General features: G+C 39.5%; 1 protein-coding gene across 1 annotated transcript in view; it reads left to right on the forward strand.

The window, feature by feature from the left end:
• Nucleotides 1-19,352, forward strand: part of LOC126416335 (5'-3' exonuclease PLD3-like) — an 88,100-nt gene that overhangs the window by 58,510 nt on the left and 10,238 nt on the right. The window contains exons 8-9 of the mRNA XM_050084003.1: nucleotides 14,782-14,913; nucleotides 15,155-15,294. Coding sequence (XP_049939960.1) covers nucleotides 14,782-14,913; nucleotides 15,155-15,294 — 272 coding nt within the window. The remainder of the gene's footprint in view (nucleotides 1-14,781; nucleotides 14,914-15,154; nucleotides 15,295-19,352) is intronic.

Raw genomic sequence — 19,352 nt, forward strand, 5'->3', positions numbered from 1 at the left:
GACAAGAGTTGTACCATAGTAGGTAAAAGAAAACAGAGAAACTAGGCAGCATCAGGAGCATCATCCTGACTGAGAAGGAATTCATAGGAGAATCTCGTGTGGCTATTGCATAGTTGGCACCACACAATGGCATCTTTCCGAGAGGCCTGGAAAGATGTATGCCATACCTTAGTGGACCATTTAATTGCTCTCAACTGCCATTCCAGTTTCCAGAACATCAAAATATTGTGTTAGTGTTGTAATCTTTAGTCAGGGCCCAGTATCCTAAAGTCAAGTTGATCTTCTGTAGTTGCATCTTTAGGCAGATAGTCGGCAAGTTCATTTCCTGGAATGCCTATGTGACTCGGTATCCAGATGAAGCTCACCATCTTTCCAGAGCTGTAGGGGTCAGCCAGTAGATCCTGGATGTTTGCAACCAAAAGATTTTTGGGGTAGCACAGGGTTGTGGCTTTTGAGCAACTCATGGGATCAGTACAGAACAGAAAGTTCGTCGTGACCTGAGATTTGACATACCACAAAGCCTGAGAGAAGGCAATCAACTCTGCAGTGTATGGGAGATGGCAACCACCTCTGCAGTGGGCAGGCACTCGGCAGAGATTGCTTCTCGTGTCCCTTTGCATCTGCAAAAGTATTACCAACCCTGTCGTTGACTTTTGATCCATCTATGTAGATGCATACCAAATTAGAATAATCGTGGAGGATTGAAAGAAACAGGAATAGGGGAAGGGTAGGATCAGTTTCCTTCGTGGGGTCATAAAGGAGAACCATCCGTATAACAGGACGTGGTACTGCCCACAGGCAATGTCGAAAGGGAACTCTTAGGAACACAGATTAACAGAGGCTGTTGGAGGTCCTTCAGTAGATAATTGAGTCGGATCCCAGCTAATCTTCCCAGTTTTGGGTGATGCGCAAACAGTCTGAACTGCTGGTTGTGGAACAGCGTTGAGTGACATTGGTGGGTAGGTAGCTGACAGATTATAACTGCCTACCTTGCCAGAAGCTGCTGTCATCTAACCCACAGTGGTGGGACCCTGGCTTCTGTGAGAAGGCTCTCAACAGGTCTCTTATGGAAGGACCCTGTTGCTAACAGCACAACAGTGTGGCGAATAGGGTCCAGCAGGCTCAGTATGGATGGTGCTGTCCTCCAGCTTCTAGGCACCAATGAAGATGGTGCTTAACCATTCGTTCAAATAGCTTATACAGCCCATCCGTCAGAGAGACTGGCCAGTAATTAATTAAAATACAAGGGTCTTTCTTGGTTTCAGGACAGGATTAATGATATCTTCCCACCATAAAGAGGGAAATACTCCCTGCCGCCAAATGTGATTAAAAAGCCAGAAGATATGTTTCACGCTGTCAGCATGAAGGTGTTTGAGCATTTGGTTGTGGATTTTGTCGGGTCCAGGGGCTGTATTGTGACACACTGCCAAACCGATGTGAAGCTCCCATTCACTAAAAGAGACACTGTAAGATAGTGAGCTGTCTGAATGGAAAGGTAGCAGGTGGCGCTCAACAAGATGTTTCTGGGCCAGGAAATTAGGATAGCAATTACTGCAAGCGGACACTTCAGAGAAGTGTGCCGCAAAACATTCGCCAAGTACCATGGGATCAGTGCAGATGTTACCACTGACAAGGATACCAGGAACTGCCATGGGTGGTGGATGGCTGCAAATGTGGCAGAGTTTAGTCCATATTTGGGACAATGGGGTGTGGAATCACATGGCTGAGATATATTGCTCCCAACACTCCTGCTTCCTTTTGTTTATTAAAAACTGCACTTTTGCCCGTAGTCTCTTCAATGCTCATAAATTATCCAGAGAGGAATGGCTCTTGTGCCTTTGAAGTGCCCTGCAGCATTCCCTGATAGCTGTGGCTATATCTTCAGACCACTGTGGCACTGGCAGTTACTTTGTCATTTGTGCAATACTTTTTGAGAACTGCAAAGTGATCTTCCTCTGGGAAGCAAGTTTCGGAAAAGTGTGTGTGTGTGTGTGTGTGTGTGTGTGTGTGTGTGTGTGTGTGTGTGTGTGTGTATTTTTACCTTTACTGTATCATCCTCTGTTTCAATGCCATTATGGTCAAAGAGCGTCTGGACCAGAACTTCTCAGAGTTTTCTGTCAAATTAGTAGGTAGAATTTTACTTTCAGAATAATTCAGTGCTCCACACATAGATCTCCTTATGCTGATTTTGGCTTGATTTTTGATCATGTGTGAGCCTTTGACTACATTTATGCCTTCAATGAAGCTGTCTTTGCTTTCGTAGCAGCTTTCTAACTTGGTGGCTCTCTTTTCTATCCTTCACAACTTAGCTCACCACATAACTATCTAAAGCCTATTGTATGATGTTCTTTAAATTTTTTGATTGATGCTTAGTGCTGGAGATGAAATTTTTGTGTTGACCTGCTAGGTAATCAAAAATCTCTCTTTTTGTCTCTTTCTTGCTAAACAGAGATGTCTTCCTACCTCTCTTTGTATTCTTATTGATAGCCATATTCAATGATGCTGTAGCAGCCTTAGGATCTCTGATTCCCTGTTCTATGCTAACTGATTTGTAAAGTATGGGTCCATTTGTCATCAGCAGATCTAAGATGATGTCTTTGTGAGTCAGTTCAAGGTAATTTTGGTTTCACTCAGTTCTCTCCTACTACCCATCCTAGACACTTGGGCTCTGTATGTAGCTTGTATGATCCACCTACAGTTTTAATATGACCAGGAAATTCATTCTAAATATTTTCTAAGTTTCTCCTCATATGTTCCACCACTACTGCTGCCGAGGCACAGGGTCTATATAAAAACATGCAGTGGCCGTGTTCATCCACAACCATGGCGCCGAATGAAATTCGCGAGTGTGTTAGTTCCAGTAATAAATGTAAATTTAATGAAGAAAAGTGTGCATTTTGCAGAAATGTCGGTTGGTATTGTGACCAGTTATGTATTACGTGTTATATTGTGTTAAAAGTATCTGAAAAAAACTGTGATGCATCTATAAACTGTGAAAAAGAAACCATGTTGACGATCGGTAAACAGAACAGCATGAGTTCCGCAAATAAAAGCAAACAATCCGAAGTTTGTGTGAAGTGTAAGAAGTTCGACGTATTTAGTGATGGGAAGTGCATCTCTTGTTATTTAATTATGAAGGTGGTAGTAAAAAATGAGAAACTCAGTGTTTGCTTAGCATCAACTTCATCATACAGCCACGAAATTGCGCTTCAAGAAATAACAAACAGCAAACTATGCTCATGCAGAAAGAAAGTCGTTACAGGTATTATGTGCTTTAAGTGCAAAATTGTTTATCATTATAACTGTGCAAAGGTGGACTCAAAACAATTGATATGGAAATGTGATAATTGCGTAAAAGTGGGCACTATAGACAGCAAGGAAGAAATAATTTCCGTGTTGTTAGAAGAACTGCAAAGACTGAAAGCTGAAAATGTCACATTGTCTGCCAGAAGTCAACAGAACAAAAGTGAATCCCAAGACGAGAGCACAAATTGTCACCAGCCCAAGAAGATACCAAAACATCTCGTTTCTCAGCAGTTATATCATCTGAATACAAGCAACCGTTTTAGTGCCTTAAGTGATAAAATTGATGAAACAGAGAAATCTACTCAGGTGGTAGGACGAGACAATGTTCCTAAAAATTCGACAAAAAGACCAATTGAGAGTCAGCCAACGAATAAGATTTTATTACTATCGGACAGTCATGGGCGAAACTGTGCATCATTGCTAAATGAATTTTTGAAACCCAAGTACTACACATCATCTGTTGTTAAACCAAATGCATGCCTCAGTGGTGTAGTTGAAGGGGCATCAGATCTTACTAGTGATTTCAATTTGGACGATGCAGTTATTATCCTTGCAGGAATAAATGACATTCGTAAGAAAAACAACTTTATTCCAGACTTAGAAAAGTTGACTGCAGCACTTGATCATACAAAGCTATTGTTATGTACCGTTCCCTACTGTTATGACAAGCCAGAAGTCAACGAAACAGTGTACAGATTTAATGAATATATAATGAATTTGTCATCTAATTTTGTTAATGTGAAAGTAATTGATGTCAATTTATTCTTGCAAAGGCCTGATTACACTAATCATGGACTACACCTGAACAAAACAGGAAAGCTCAGACTATGCAGGAACATTGCTTCATCAGTATCAAACCCATGGAAACGGTGTGATGTAGTAAAAACATTACAACCAGCTCTGCAAGAAAGGTCAGATTTTGTACCGGTACTGTAGAAACCAATTCATGCCAAGATAGACAGGGAACCAATGTGAATACAAGAAACAGATGTATAGCTGTGTCTCACCCTGTCACTGCCAATGACATATTAATACCATATGATGAAGTTCCACCCAAAGAACCTCAAGGACTGGAAAATAATTCCGATGCAGTATCTCCAAGGATAAAAGGTAATCCCCGATTTTCTACGAGAGAAAGAAGAATTCCAAAAAGAAACAGTGATTTTTTTATGGCCAGCACCCACCCGACCTCGCCAACGACATCTAGTGAACAAATCTCCAGCTGCGACATAGGTCTTAATGTATCCAACACAGTTTTGAGTGCAACGGGGACTAACGGTGTTAATGGACAAGCAGACCAGCAGAAGGACAGTAGAGGTAGCTATAAGAATCTTATTATTCTTCATCAAAATATCAGAAGTCTCAAAAGTAAATTAGAGTTTTTATCTGTAAATTTAGGGGACATGGACACTGTTGACCGTCCTCATGTTTTATGCCTTACTGAGCATCATGTAACAGTTGGAATTGATGGGCTGCAGCTTGATGGGTATGATCTAGCTACTCATTACTGCAGAACAAGTAAGGAGAAAGGTGGTGCTGTAATTTATATAGACAGTAAAATCATTTATAAATCTTTAGATCTAAGTAAGTATTGTGTAGATCAACATTTTGAAGTTTGCGGGACTGAAATTTCTGCAAAGGACATGTTACTTACTGTGCTTGCAATTTACAGAGCTCCAGCAGGGAAGTTTTGCATCTTTATGAATAAGTTAGAATCTCTTTTGACCAAATTGTTCTCTAAAACTAGAAATTTGATAATTGTAGGTGACTTTAATGTCAACTTCTTAACTGATAACAACCTCAAAACTGACCTGGACCACTTAATGAATTCTTACAACTTGGCTGCGATGGTTACCTGGCCCACTAGAGTTACAGAAAATTGCAAGAGCCTTCTAGATAATATTTTCATTGACAAGAATAGAGTCAACAGTGCTAGTGTGAGCAAAGTAATTTATGGCCTGTCTGACCATGATGGACAACTTCTGAAAGTAAATAACATCAGTTTGTGCAATAAAATCTCCCACACCTATAGGTCCTATAGATGTATAAACACTGAAACTGTGTCTGCCTTTAACGACTATTTGTCACAGATAGATTGGGAGCCAGTGTACAGCACATCAGATGTTAATGATAAATTTAACCTTTTTTTAAATGAATTTATATCTGTATTTGAAATGGCTTTCCCAAAAAAAACTGTCAGAAAGAACAATGAGGTTTCTTCCAGTAAACCATGGATTACTGGAGGTATAAAAATTTCTTGCAGGACTAAGAGGGAGTTACATGCCTCACTAAGAGTATCAAATGATCCCCTTGAAAGGTCTCATTTTAAGTTATATTGTAAAATTTTAAAAAGGGTGATAAACAAATCCAAGAGCCTGTATATTAAGTGTGAAATTGATAAATCTGAGAACAAAATAAAAGCAGTTTGGAATGTTACAAAGAGAGAGTGTGGCAAGAGTAACAAGAATGTTAATACCACAGAGATAAGCTATAAGGATGAGGTTATTCATAATCCTGTAACAGTTTCCAACATATTCAACAGTCACTTCATAACTGCAGCAGAACAAGTAGGTTGTAACGGTTCCTTAAATGCTGCTACGCATTTATTACACAGAGCTAACCCTAACACGTATGACCCAATTTGTATTGCCCCAGTTACTATTACTGAAGTTAAAAATACCATCAAGGCCTTAAAAAATAAAAATTCCACTGGTATTGACAACATTTCACCAAAAATACTGAAGCATTGTAGTGACCACATATGTCAAGTCCTGTGTCACATTTTTAATGAGTCTATCCAGCAAGGTGGTGTCCCAGAGAGATTAAAGCTTGCCGTTGTGAAACCACTTTTCAAGAAGGGTGACAAAACTAATTTATCTAACTACCGTCCAATATCACTACTAAGTAGTTTCTCAAAAGTATTAGAGAAACTAATGTATACAAGAATTGCAGAACATCTTAACAGCCACAACATACTCAACAGAAACCAGTTTGGTTTCCAAAAAGGTAGATCAACTGAGCAGGCTATTTTTTCTCTCACAAATGAAATTTTAGAGTCAATAAATAATAAAATGTCACCTATTGGAATTTTTTGTGACTTGTCTAAGGCCTTTGACTGTGTGGACCACAACATTCTCTTACATAAGGCTAATTTTTATGGCTTGCGAGGTAGCATTGGTAGATGGATAGAATCATATCTGCAAAACAGAAAACAGAAGGTGATAATTAATGGTGCCAATGATAGTCCCATTTCTTCTGATTGGGGCACATTAAAGTGTGGTGTGCCTCAGGGGTCCATCCTAGGACCTTTGCTTTTCCTTATCTTCATCAATGATCTCCCACTTTGCACAGACACCGAGTGTAAATTTACTCTTTTTGCCGATGACACCACTATTCTGCTTGAAAGTCGAACTAACAGTGACCTAGAAAATAAATGTAATGCTGTACTCGTTGACATCCTACACTGGTTTAAGTGCAACGGACTAACTCTAAACATTCAGAAAACTCAGTATATGCAATTTCACACATCTCAACAAGAAAATGAAGTATGCCACTTAAACTGTGGTAACCAAAATATACTACACTGTGAATCATCTAAGTTCTTGGGCATTCTAATTGATGGCAAGCTGAACTGGTCTGAGCATATCTTAGACCTACATAGAAGGCTCAGTGTGGCAACTTATGCTCTGCGTGTAATCACCCCCATTGGTGGTGAGGACGCTACTAAAGCTGCCTACTTTGGTTATTTTCATTCTATCATGTCGTATGGCATAATATTTTGGGGCAACAAGCCTTTAGCCAAAAAAATATTTACTGCACAGAAGAGAGCTGTTAGAATCATGAGTGGTGTTCATCCAAGATATTCTTGCAGAAGTCTGTTTCATAAGTTACAAATATTAACACTTACCTCTCAATTCATATTTTCTTTGATGATTTTTGTTTCTAACAACCTATCTCTTTTTAAAACTAATAGTGAATGTCATGATCATAATACTAGGTCTAAAAATAATCTACACAGGGATCTGAAACATTTAAGTCTTGTTCAGAAAGGTGTTCATTATTCAGCCACAAAAATTTTCAACTCCCTTCCATCAGGTATTAAAGATCACATTAATGTCTTACCTACTTTTAAATGTAAATTGAGAGAATACCTAATGGTAAATTCCTTCTATTCTCTTGATGAGTATCTACAGATAAAGCAATGATTTTTTATACTGATAAAAATTTGTTTGCTATAGATCACATTAACTGTTTAATTTGGAAAATGTACTATATTTCCTTTTTAGGTATTGTTTTATATTACTTGAGCTATACCTTTGATTTGATTTTAACCTACAAACTTATTCATAATCTTATGGTACATTTTTGTCATTTTATATATGTGTATTATTTGTTTAATTTGGAAAATGTACTATATTTCCTTTTTAGGTATTGTTTTATATTACTTGAGCTATACCTTTGATTTGATTTTAACCTACAAACTTATTCATAATCTTATGGTACATTTTTGTCATTTTATATATGTGTATTATATCTGTTGTATGTAATCATGACTCATTCCACATCCTTGTGATTTATCACAATACGGATTAATTGAATACGAAATAAATAAATAAATAAAAAAATCTTTAACACTTATCTTCACCCAAATTATTTTGTATTCTGCATTTTTAGTAATCTCATTTTTCAATAAACATGCCTCCACCATGAGTGTTCAACCTATCTTTGTGATATACATTCCAGTGGGGGTTTAGAATTACATTGCTATTGACATTTGGTTTCAGCTAGCTTTCTGTCCCTAGTACTGTGTGGGCATTGTTGCCATTTACAAGCAAGACTAGTTTTGGGATTTTTTCATCGCTAACTAATACTGTTTTTAACATTTTCTTTCTCTGATCTGCTTTGATGAATACTACACTGTCTGGATTCAGAACACACCTTTTCAGGCCTATGAAGGGATTTCTCTATCCTAAAAACTCACAAATAAAATGACTGACAGACATGGGTGATATGTTCAAATGCAGGTTAAAGTTGTAGCTCCTTGTCAGTTTCTTCCACACACAGAGGAATTTTTGAGTAAAAATAAGTAGTCAATTATAAACTGTAGTAAGTTAGCATAATTAGATTCTTGACAACTAAAAGCGCTGTTATGAGCTTTCAACTGTGAAGCACGAATGGCTGCAGGTGGAAACAGTAGACTCCTATAGAGCTGTGACAACACTGAGGTGTTGCCATAGAGACCTTTACAAAATCACGTTACGTGATCAGTTGGGGCAGGTGCAGGAAGCTGCCCCATCTAGCTTACTGCAGCTGTCAGGGAGCTTCTTACGCTTTCTCAACTACAGTAAATGCCTACCTTGTAGGCACATAAATGTATTTAAGGAATATGCACAACAATACAGTAAAAAGACAGATGCTACTCGCCATATAGATGACACACTGACCTGCAGACAGGTACAATGAAAAGACAATTGCACATTAGCTATTGCCAAAGCCTTCTCCAGAAAAGGACGGACACACACACACACACACACACACACACACACACACACACACACACACACACACACATTCATTCACACAAGCAAGCACAAATCATGTGCACACAACTGCCATCTCCGGCAGCTTGGACCGGAATGCGACTGTCACATAGAACAGAAGCAGCAATATGGAGGGGGCGGGGAATGGGGAAAGTTAGCAAGATACTGCTGGTGGAAGAGAAAAGCGCTCTCTGGCAGAGCATGTGGGGGCTAGACTGCCAACAGGCACAGCTTATGAGGCTAGGGGATAAGTGGGGAGTGAAAAAGGAGAGGAGCAGGGAGGGGAAAGATGGGTGGCTGCATTGGCAGAGGGTGGCACACGGAGAGTGAGCGGACAAGAGAAGGAAGGAAATGATAAAACAAAGTGGTGGAAATTGTTGAGTGGAATGTGTGAAACAGTAGGTTGACGAAGATGGAGGCAGGGATAATTTCTGGAGTAGAGAATGTATTGGAAGGATAACACCCATCTTCACAGTTCAGAAAAGCTGGTGGCAGACGTGTGGATCCAGATAGCAGAGGTAGTGAAGCAACCATTGAAATCGAGCATGTTATGTTCAGTTGCATGTTGTGACACATGGTGGTCTACTTTGCTGTTGGCCACTGACTATGGTTGTTCATCCTGGTGAACAGCTGGTTGGTAGTCATACTAATATAAAAAGCTATGATTGCAGTAGACCTGGTATACGACATGACTGCTTTCACAGGTGGCCTGGCCTCTGATGGGATAAGACAAGTCTCTGACAGAACTGGAATAGGAAGTGCTGGCTGGGACGGTTGGGTAGGTCTTGCACTTCTTTTGTGATCCTGTGGCAAGGGGTTGGGATTGGGAATGGCATTGGGATGGACTAGGATGCTGTGGAGGTTGGGTGGGTGATGAAACACCACTTTAGGAGGGGTGAAAAGGATCTTGGTTAAGATGTCCTTCATTTCAGGGCATGATGACAGGTAATCAGAGCCCTGGCGAAGAATGTGGTTCAGTTGTTAAAGTTCAGGTTGTTACTGGGTGACAAAGGGGGCACTCCTTTTTAGCTGGTTTTTGGGGTTGGTAGGACGATTGGGGTTGTGTGGAAATATAGCATAGGAAATCTGTTTGCAGACTACATCTGGGGGATAGTGCCTGTCTGTGAAAGCCTTTGTGAGATGTTCAGCTTACTGGGCGAGTGAGTTCTTGTCATAGAGATACTCCATCCCCAGGTGGCTAGACGCTGTGGGAGAGATTTTTTGGTGTGGAGGGAGTGACACCTGTCAAAATGCAGGTATGGTTGTTGTGTTTAATGACAGAGGTGTGGATGGAGCCATCAGAAAGGAGTTGGTCAATGTCCATGAAGATGGCACACTGGGTTGAGGAGGAACAGGTGAAGCAGATGGGAGAGCAGGAGTTGAGGTTGTGAAGGAATGAAGATAGGGGTGTCTTGGCCTTGAGTCCAGATCATAAAGATATCATCAATGAATCTGAATGAGACTAAGGTTTGGTGTTTTTGGAGGCTAAGAAGGTCTCCTCTAGACCTTAGACTGTAAACAGGTTGGCATAGGAGGGTGCCACAAGGGCACCCACAGCTGTGCTGCAATTGTTTGAGTAATGAGGTAGTGAGTTTGGAGTCTGAAGGATGTTTGGAGAGTTAGTGTTTAGTAGTGCCAAGACCATGGGCATAAGAGAGGTTGGTGTATAGGCAAGTGGTGTGAACATTGATGAATAGGGCTCCAGAGGGAGAGTCAGTGACGGAAGTGGTTCGTGTCTTTGGCGTGGGAGGCTACATATGGGAAGATGGGTTAATAAGGGCTGAAATTCTTTCAGTGGAGGCACAATAACCAGCTAAAATGGGATGTCCAGGTTTGTTGGATTTGTGAATTTGGGGAGTGTGTAGAAGGGGTGAAGAGGCTAATGGAGTGGATTCAGGAGAGAGGTTCTGAGAAGGGCCTAATACATTAAGCAGCAATTGGATCTCCATTCTTCTCCTTTACCGTTCCCTGTCACCCCCCCCCCCCCCTCCCCCCAAAATCCCCTCCTCACTCCCCCTCACCTCCTTGCCCTACAATCCCCCCAACACTGCACCTGTGGCACTTTAGTCTCTGCACACTCCGCCAGACACCGCTCGTCTGCCCCCCCCCCCCCTCACACACACACACTCATACCCTGCTATCCCTTCCCCGTCCTCTTCCTCTTTCCCCTCCAGATTGCTGTTTCCATTCTACACGACAGTTGCATTCTGGTCTGAGCTGCTGGAAGTGGGGCGGACATGTGTGCATGAGGTGTGTGTGTGTGTGTGTTGTGTTGTGTTGTGTTTGTTTTTTTTTTTTTTTTTTTTTCCTTTTCTGAAGAAGGCTTTGGCCAAAAGTTAATGTGTAACTATCTTTTCGTTGTGCCAGTCTGCAACTCAACTTGTCATCTTTGCAGTGTGTATCAATCTTATCTTTCCCTATTTTCTTAATATTTGAACCTGAAGTTTCACTGTTTGCTTTAAGGAATATGTGCAACATTTTTTCAGATGCTGCGTCCTGCATCATAATATTTATATGGGAGCTCAGAGAACATGTAATGGACTAAGTAAGATAACTGTGCACACAGTATTTGTTGTCCTATAGTTTGAAGGCCTCCCAAGTGTCTCTTTGTTTTCATTTATATAATCAAATAATCTCCCTGTTGATAAGCTTATGGAGAAAAGTAGATGAAATACAAACTTTGAAATGAGAAGAGATGGGGAAAATTCCAATGGAGCTCTCTAGGAAGTAACAATTGGGTATTACATTAATTTTCCCTGTTAGCGTTGTGAAAACTTTCCTCCACAGATACATCTAAACTTCGATTATACACTTTCCCCCTGTGCTCTCTCATGTATTCTCTTTACACACATAATGAACAACATCAAAATAAACAAATGGGCAGAAGATACTAGGAAATTGCTTTGTGCCCTCCTCCCTCCTCAAACCCTGCACTCCCTCATACACAAATCTTTCTGCACATTGATTCATTTGTGATCCACACTTCTGTTAATAGCTCAATATAAATGGAAATCATTTTATAGCTTGGACTTTTGTTAAGAAGTTCCAGTTGAAACAAAGGTGCAACCTGAAATGGCTAACACTATTAACACTTGGAATTAGTATAACTGCAAAGGATCAGTAAGATGGTAGGACTTGCAATCACTGGGCACCACAGTGATACTTCTGGTAGCTACTGGGCTGACCTAACAGCAGGTAGAGACATGCAAGACTTTATTGAAAACACAGAAATTTTTTTCACAAAAGAAAATTTCAGAGTAAATTTAGGAAGAACAAACATCCTTTACTTAAAGCAGTTGCTCCATATAACTAACAGTTACCAATCAGTGTATTCTTATAACAAGGAGACAGACTGATACTTCAGTACTTACATTCAGCAGATGAAACATCTATGCTGCTGACAAAACACTTGAAAGTTCATTCATTCTTAGGAGTGGAAACCTTCCAACTTCCTTGACCAATCCCTCTTTTCTCCATGATGAAGAAACATAAAAGTTCTGGGAACTTGTAAAGTTTTATGAAAATTTGTGATTTTACTGCCAGTACCTGAAATTTTGTTTCTTGAAAGTGCTAGCAAACCATTCAGCCTCCTTACTTTTTAAAAGCTTCATTTTATCTCAACTGAATTCTCCCATTATGAATTCATTGTCTTTTTGCCAACTGCAGATGAGATATTTACAGTATAAGCAGAAGATTAGCACTGACAGAGACTTTGACCTAAGGATTATTTGGCAAGTTGAATAATACGCTGTTGAATGCTCTAACAACATTGACTGCAGAAGCTTTTAAGAAGGACTTTAATCAGTGTCGTACCATGTAATGACTATACCTTGGAATTGAGAAGAATAGACAATACAGGCAAAAAGTTCTGCTAACCATTAATAAGTGTATGTTACCTTTTATACTGCAGTTTGACAGTATTATCGACTGAAATGTTATCTTTCCCTAATTTTACACAAAGTGAATATAATTTAATATTGCCCAGGCATGTCAAATTACATGTTGTAATCAGTCCCTACATATCGCTCCCACAGGGAATATGAGAGTAAGATCAGACTAATTATAGAGTAAGAGGTGTGAGCAAAAAGTAATGGGAATTTTTTTGATATAACAGGCTTAATACAGAGTGTCCCACATAAAACCAGTATGCTGCATGCCCGAGATCATGTAAAAATGAACTAATCAAAAAATGTGGCCACAGACATTTCAAGACTGTGTTGCCATTTCATGAGCATTTTGACTAGAGATGATTAACTGGTGGGTGAGGCATATCAGCTTTACTTGGGACAATCCTGTGCATCTAATTTTCAAAAATTATCTTTATGGTACACATGTCTCTGATGTATGATTGCATTTTCAGCTGTTTTGAATATACAGTTTATTGTTGACAGTTGAAAAGGTTATACATGTTTTAGAGTGCTTGGTGAACTTTTACTTTCAAAAAAGATGTATCAAAGAATTTACATTCAATTTTGCTCGAAGAATGGAATAGTGGAGTGCCAAATTCAAAATGTTGACTGTGGCGTTTGGTGAATATGAGTAACACAAGAGGCTACAAGTGGTATAAATGTTTCAAAGAGAGTCGAAAAGAAATTGAAGATGATGACTGCCCTGGATACCCTAGCATATCAGTTGCTGACAATGTGGAAGAAGTAAAGATAATGGTTCTGGAGAATTGCTGAATCACCATCAGAGAGGGTGCTAATGATGTCAGCATATCCTTTGGTTTATGCCAAGAAATTTTTTCTGATGAAGTGGGCGTGAAAAGTGTACCAGCAAAGTTTATTCTGAAATTATTGAATTCTGACCAAAAGTGACATCACGTAGACATGCTCAGGAATTCCTAAATGAAATCCACAATGATCCAGAACTTATTTAGAAGGTATAACAGGCAACAAAACATGGGTATACAGGTTTGATGTCGAAACAAAGACACAGTAGTTCCAAGGGAAACTACCTGAACAGCCAAGACCGAAAAAAGTTCGACAAGTCCGTTCACATGTTACAATAAGGTACTGAATCATAAGTTCTTGCTTTGAGGTTGTACAGTCAATAAAAAATACTTTGTGCAAGTTAGGCTTTGTTTCTGTGTGAAGCAATCCAAAGACCACTAATGTGGCAAAATCACTCATGGAAATTGCATCATGATAATGGTCCTGCTCACCCCTCGGTGCATGTATTTTATTTTTTGGCAAAAATACAAAATTATTATGTTGTCAGCCACTGTATTCACCGGACATGACCCACAGTGACTTTTCTCTGTTCCCGAGGCTGAAGAGGACCAGTTGTTGTTGTTTGGTTTGTGGGGCGCTCAACTGTGTGGTTGTCAGCACCCGTACAAATTCCCAACCTTTGCTCAGTCCAATCTCGCCACTTTCATGAATGATGATGAAATGATAAGGACAACACAAACACCCAGTCACCTCGAGGCAGGTGAAAATCCCTGACCCCGCCGTGAATTGAACCTGGGACTCCATGCTCAGGAAGCGAGAACACGACCGCGAGACCATGAGCTGCGGCAGGACCATGAAGAGACATCAGTTTTGCCACCATTGATGAGATAAAAACAGAATTGTTGAAGTAGCTGTATGCCATAACGAAAATAGAGTTCCAGAAGAGTTTCCAAGATTGAAAAAAAGCATTAGCACTAATGTATTATATCTGAGGGGAAGATTACTTCAAATAGGACAAAGTTGCTGTTGATGAATAAATAAAGATTTTTAAGAAAAGCAAAAGTTCCCATTACTTTTTGATCACACCACATGTGTATTTGGCTGTAGATGATTTTAGAAAAGAAAAAAAAAAGAAGCTACATATTGGGAAGGCATGCCATGAAGGAGAAAGTATGAAACACATGGAAATAAGGTAGATATTAAAAATCTGTAAAATAAAAGTACTTTATTGCAGTAATATTTTAATAATGTTTTTGTTCCAGATATACTGGTTCCTGGGTTTACCAGAGTCTGAAATCCCTGGTGAATGGCCTGACATTTTTGACACTGCATACAATATCTTTCATCCAATGAGTGTCCCATTTAATGGCACAGAGGCACTCACTTATGTTGGAGTAAGTGCTTTGTTAGTGTTGCCATAGCTTGTTATATAACAGCAACTCCATGTCCAAGAAGGTGGTTGCTTACATTTGGAGAAATTAATTATTTGCATTTTTTGTAGTAGTCATTGTCCAAGTAGCATATACTTTATAGTGGTTCTTATTTTCTATATGTATTACGTAGTAAGCAAAATTAACAGAACCTGTTATATTTAATTTTTTATTTCCAAGTAGTAGTAATCAACATTTTTTGCAGAGTTCACCACCCTCTTTCTGCCCAGATGGTCGTTCAACAGATTTGTTAACTATTCAGGAAGTCATCAGAACAGCTGAAAAATTTATTTATATTTCTGTTATGGATTATCTTCCACTCATCATCTATGAACCAAAAGTACAGTAAGTAATTAATAATGTTGTATGTGTATTAGATTACAACCATGCATGAAACATAGTCCTAATTATATTCAGGTTTGTAAAGTCACTTGGTGATGACTACCTTAATTCTATACTGATTGTGTCCATTCTCAGGTACAGATATTTGCAGGATTACAATTTACAGTGCTGTATTTTTTTCTTCTTCTTTTGTTACAGATCAGTTAAGGACTCCGTTGAAATTGATGAGTTAGTATCATGTGTTCTCCATTATTCCTTCATCTTCTCACTTTCTTCTTTACTCTCTACTACAGTCCATTTTCATCTGTGCCTTCTTGGGACTGTTTGTCTTCAAAAGGTCTAACTTTTGTTTCTGTATTTTATTCAGTCTAAGATTTCTTATTTATTCATGCCAATTTCATCTAGATCTTCATGCACTCTCCTAAAACAGATTTGTTTGCCTTTCAATTTTTTTTTCATTAAGTTTCAATCTTCGTATATGTTGATAAAATGCCAGTCTCCTTTTGCTGATTATCTGTAATTTTTTGTGTGTGTTTGTATACTTCCATGTTACTTCCCGATTTAGAAATTTCTACTCTTGTTCGATTTTCAAATACCTACTACAGTCCCTCTTGTCATGTAAAATCTCATGTAATCTGAACAAGCTTGCAAAGATTTGGGCTGTGCATGGACAAAAGGTATAGTACTGTATTGTCATCCAAGCAGAGATTTTCTCCTCCATGGGTAAAATTTCTGGCTATCACTACTGATGTTTCAAATTTGTGTGTGGGGTTAGATGTGGGTCTCAGTCGGTTTCTGAGTACTGCATGCTGCGATAGTGACAAACTTTATTTAGAAAAAAAAAATATTTCACTACGAGAGAAGGAAATTTGCTACTCACCATATAGCGGAGATGCTGAGCCGCGACAGGCACAATAAAAATTTTGCACTATCATAGCTTTCGGCCATTAAGGCCTTTGTCAGCAGTAGACACACATACACACGCACACAAACGTATGTGTGTCTACTGCTGACAAGGCCTTAATGACTGAAAGCTACGATTGTGTGAACTTTTTATTGTGCCTATCGCGGCTCAGCATCTCCGCTATATGGTGAGTAGCAACTTTACTTTTCTTGTATTGTTACATTCCATCTTGGATTTTCCATTGTATGAAGAAAAGTATTTCAGATTGATTACTTGACTTTTTATGTTGGTTGTTGACATGTGTAAGATCTCTGCCAGTCACATGCATTTAAGTGTGGCCTTGTACTAATAATGAATTTTGATGTTGGTGAGCTTGTACTCTGCTTTCTTTATTTTAGTGTTTGAGCATTAACATTGCTCCAGTACTGACCACAGTGCATGAATAAACTAACACAGGGATTTATGTCTTTACCACATTCCTTGAATTCAGGCTAGTCTTTATGATCTTCCAAACACACCATATGAATTCTATGGGCAACTCTTTTTCTCATGTTAGTATGATTATTGTGTAATTTTGATGATAAGTGTAGGTTAATTGTATTGTGCAATGTGCCAACTATGAACTGTAACTTTCAGTCTTAAGCACTTGTTAATGGAAACTGGAAGCATTTGGAGAAAATGAGTATATGAACCTGGCAAAATTAGTGCAGAGCCCATGGCATATTATAAAGATTTGTATAGTACCGATAATCATTCAGGCTCAGGAATCATACTTTGCAGAGTACACAAAGGTCAAAAAGCTGTAGAGGTTAAACACAGCAGCATATTCTGAGCAGATTCATGTGTTCATATGACATGTTAAATAGTTAATTGCGAATAATGGATAGGGAATGGAGGAACCAGGTAGCATAATGTTGGGAATCATCCCAGGACTGCTCAAAATTATTTGGTAAAACACAAATTGGAATGGCTAGGCCAGGTAATGCTCTTAATTGTTAAAAAAAATTCTGTTTTCTATTTATTTAGTATTTTCAGTAACAACAGTCATAGTTCAGTATTCCCTTATGTAGGAGTGCTAGTGTACAAAGAAAACTTGTCTATGAACTGTTTGTCACTGAATACTTCATTTTTGGAGACACATGCAAAAAAGGTGAACTTTCTTCTCTCACTCTTCTGACTGATAAAGAAGTATACAACAATTATTTCATTCAGCTTCACAGTATTTATCAGTGCTGTGATTCTTTAGTTTCTCCCAGTGTATTTGTTGAGCTAATGGTAATTACACTTATCCTATCACAGAGGCTCGTGCCATCACCTTGGCAGTTGCCAACACATGCCCCCGGGTGTAGACCACATAGTGTGACTCGCAAGGGCGGGGGGGGGGGGGGGGGGGGGGGGGGATATATTTCAGCCATATGCTCCCAGGTCTCAGCTTGTCAGCACACCTGACAATGGTGACATGTCTGATAACTGAAGCATTGGGCACGATTTTGGACATTATGAACACTCGTGGACTGTTTTACCAACAAATACGCTGGGGGAAACTGAAGAACCACATGTCATACCTTTAAGGAGAAGAGATGTATCACAGCATGAAGAAAAGCTGTGTCAACTGAAGATGCTGTTTGTGCAGTGCTTTTGCATTTCTGAAGAGGTGTTGTGCTGAATGTTACTAAGGTCACATATCACGTCAATTCAGCAGCAGCCAGGAGAATCAAGAAGCAGGTCAGCCTTACCTTGGTACATGAGAGGGTACACATTACCCACTGGAGTTTTAAGTACTACTCTCAGAAACTATTTAAACTGGATTTATGACTGGCCAATCATTTTAATTTCTGGACCAGGGACTAGAATGATGGTATTACCTATGTGGAACTCATTCTGCGCACTGGAAGGCCACATGATGTAAACATCAAAATTTTTACGTCACACTGACAAACTATCACTGGAGGCCCCCTGCAAGACTGCCTTCAGTCTGACTAACATGCAGCTGAGTGGTGATGCTGTTTCAGTTCTGGAGAAGGGATTTAACTTTCCTCTCACTCGTAATTTTACACTGGTCATGGACATCTTCAGTGCAGTTGAAGGGGTGGTAGTGTGACTACTGTCTGAAGCAGCTGAAGAGGTGTGATTTGAAACTTGTTATCTGACAAGAACTAAGCCTATGAAGTCAACATTACCAGCATAAAGAGGGTAGCCATATGTGATCTGAGACAGTGCTCTTAGATTTTTGTCTTACCTGCTGGCAAAGGCAACAAAAACTGTTGTTCTCCCTCACAAAGACTACACTGAGTAGATTCACAGCTTGCTAGATAGTGACTCCTACAGGAAGATCAGTGCTGACCCCCACAAAGAAGATGGAGAAGAGGACCAGGGTGCTTCTCAAGGACTCAGATTTACAGGAGGTTGGTCATCAAGAAATTGTTACCACCAAGATTGTATGGACTTGCTAAGTTGCACAAAGATGTGGTTCATTGCCCCGCCCCCCTCCATTATTAGCAGCATAGTCTCCCACCGATTTGCTCCAAAATACCTGACAGACACACTAAGCCCTTATATGGGTAAATGCCTACATTATATTGGCAGTGTGAATCTTGTTAATTGCTTCAACAACTTCAGGCTGAGGGACTCAGATATCCTGGTGAGCTTTCACATTTTGTTATTCACCAGGGTACCTCTGTGAGTGTCACTTGATTTTGGTGGTCTGAAATTTGACAGGAAGATCACCACATTTTCAGGCATGTTCTGACCTCCACATACTTTCTGTTTAATAGTGAATAATGTGAACAAATGGAAGGAGTCACAGTGGGCTGCCCACTCTCACCTTGCTTGCAAATTTGATTATGCACCACTTTGAGCAGGAAGCCTTGAAGTCATAAAAATGGATATCCACTTGCTTTTGAGTTATTTGGATGACAAGTTTGGCATCTGGCACCATGTACAGGACAAACTCTTTGAATGCCTTCCACATCTAAAATCCATACATCCCAACATCAAACTCACTACAAAGACAGGAGAAAAAAAAAAAAAAAAAAAGAGTACCATTCCTAAACATCATGGCCAAGAGAATAGCAGTGTGTATGGGAAGAAAATACACACTGACCTGTATTTACCTCTAGACAGCTGCCACCATTTTGCCTAGAGAAATGGGGTACTG

The sequence above is a fragment of the Schistocerca serialis genome, chromosome 8 (assembly GCF_023864345.2).
Source record: "Schistocerca serialis cubense isolate TAMUIC-IGC-003099 chromosome 8, iqSchSeri2.2, whole genome shotgun sequence".
Taxonomy (NCBI): Eukaryota; Metazoa; Arthropoda; class Insecta; order Orthoptera; family Acrididae; genus Schistocerca; species Schistocerca serialis.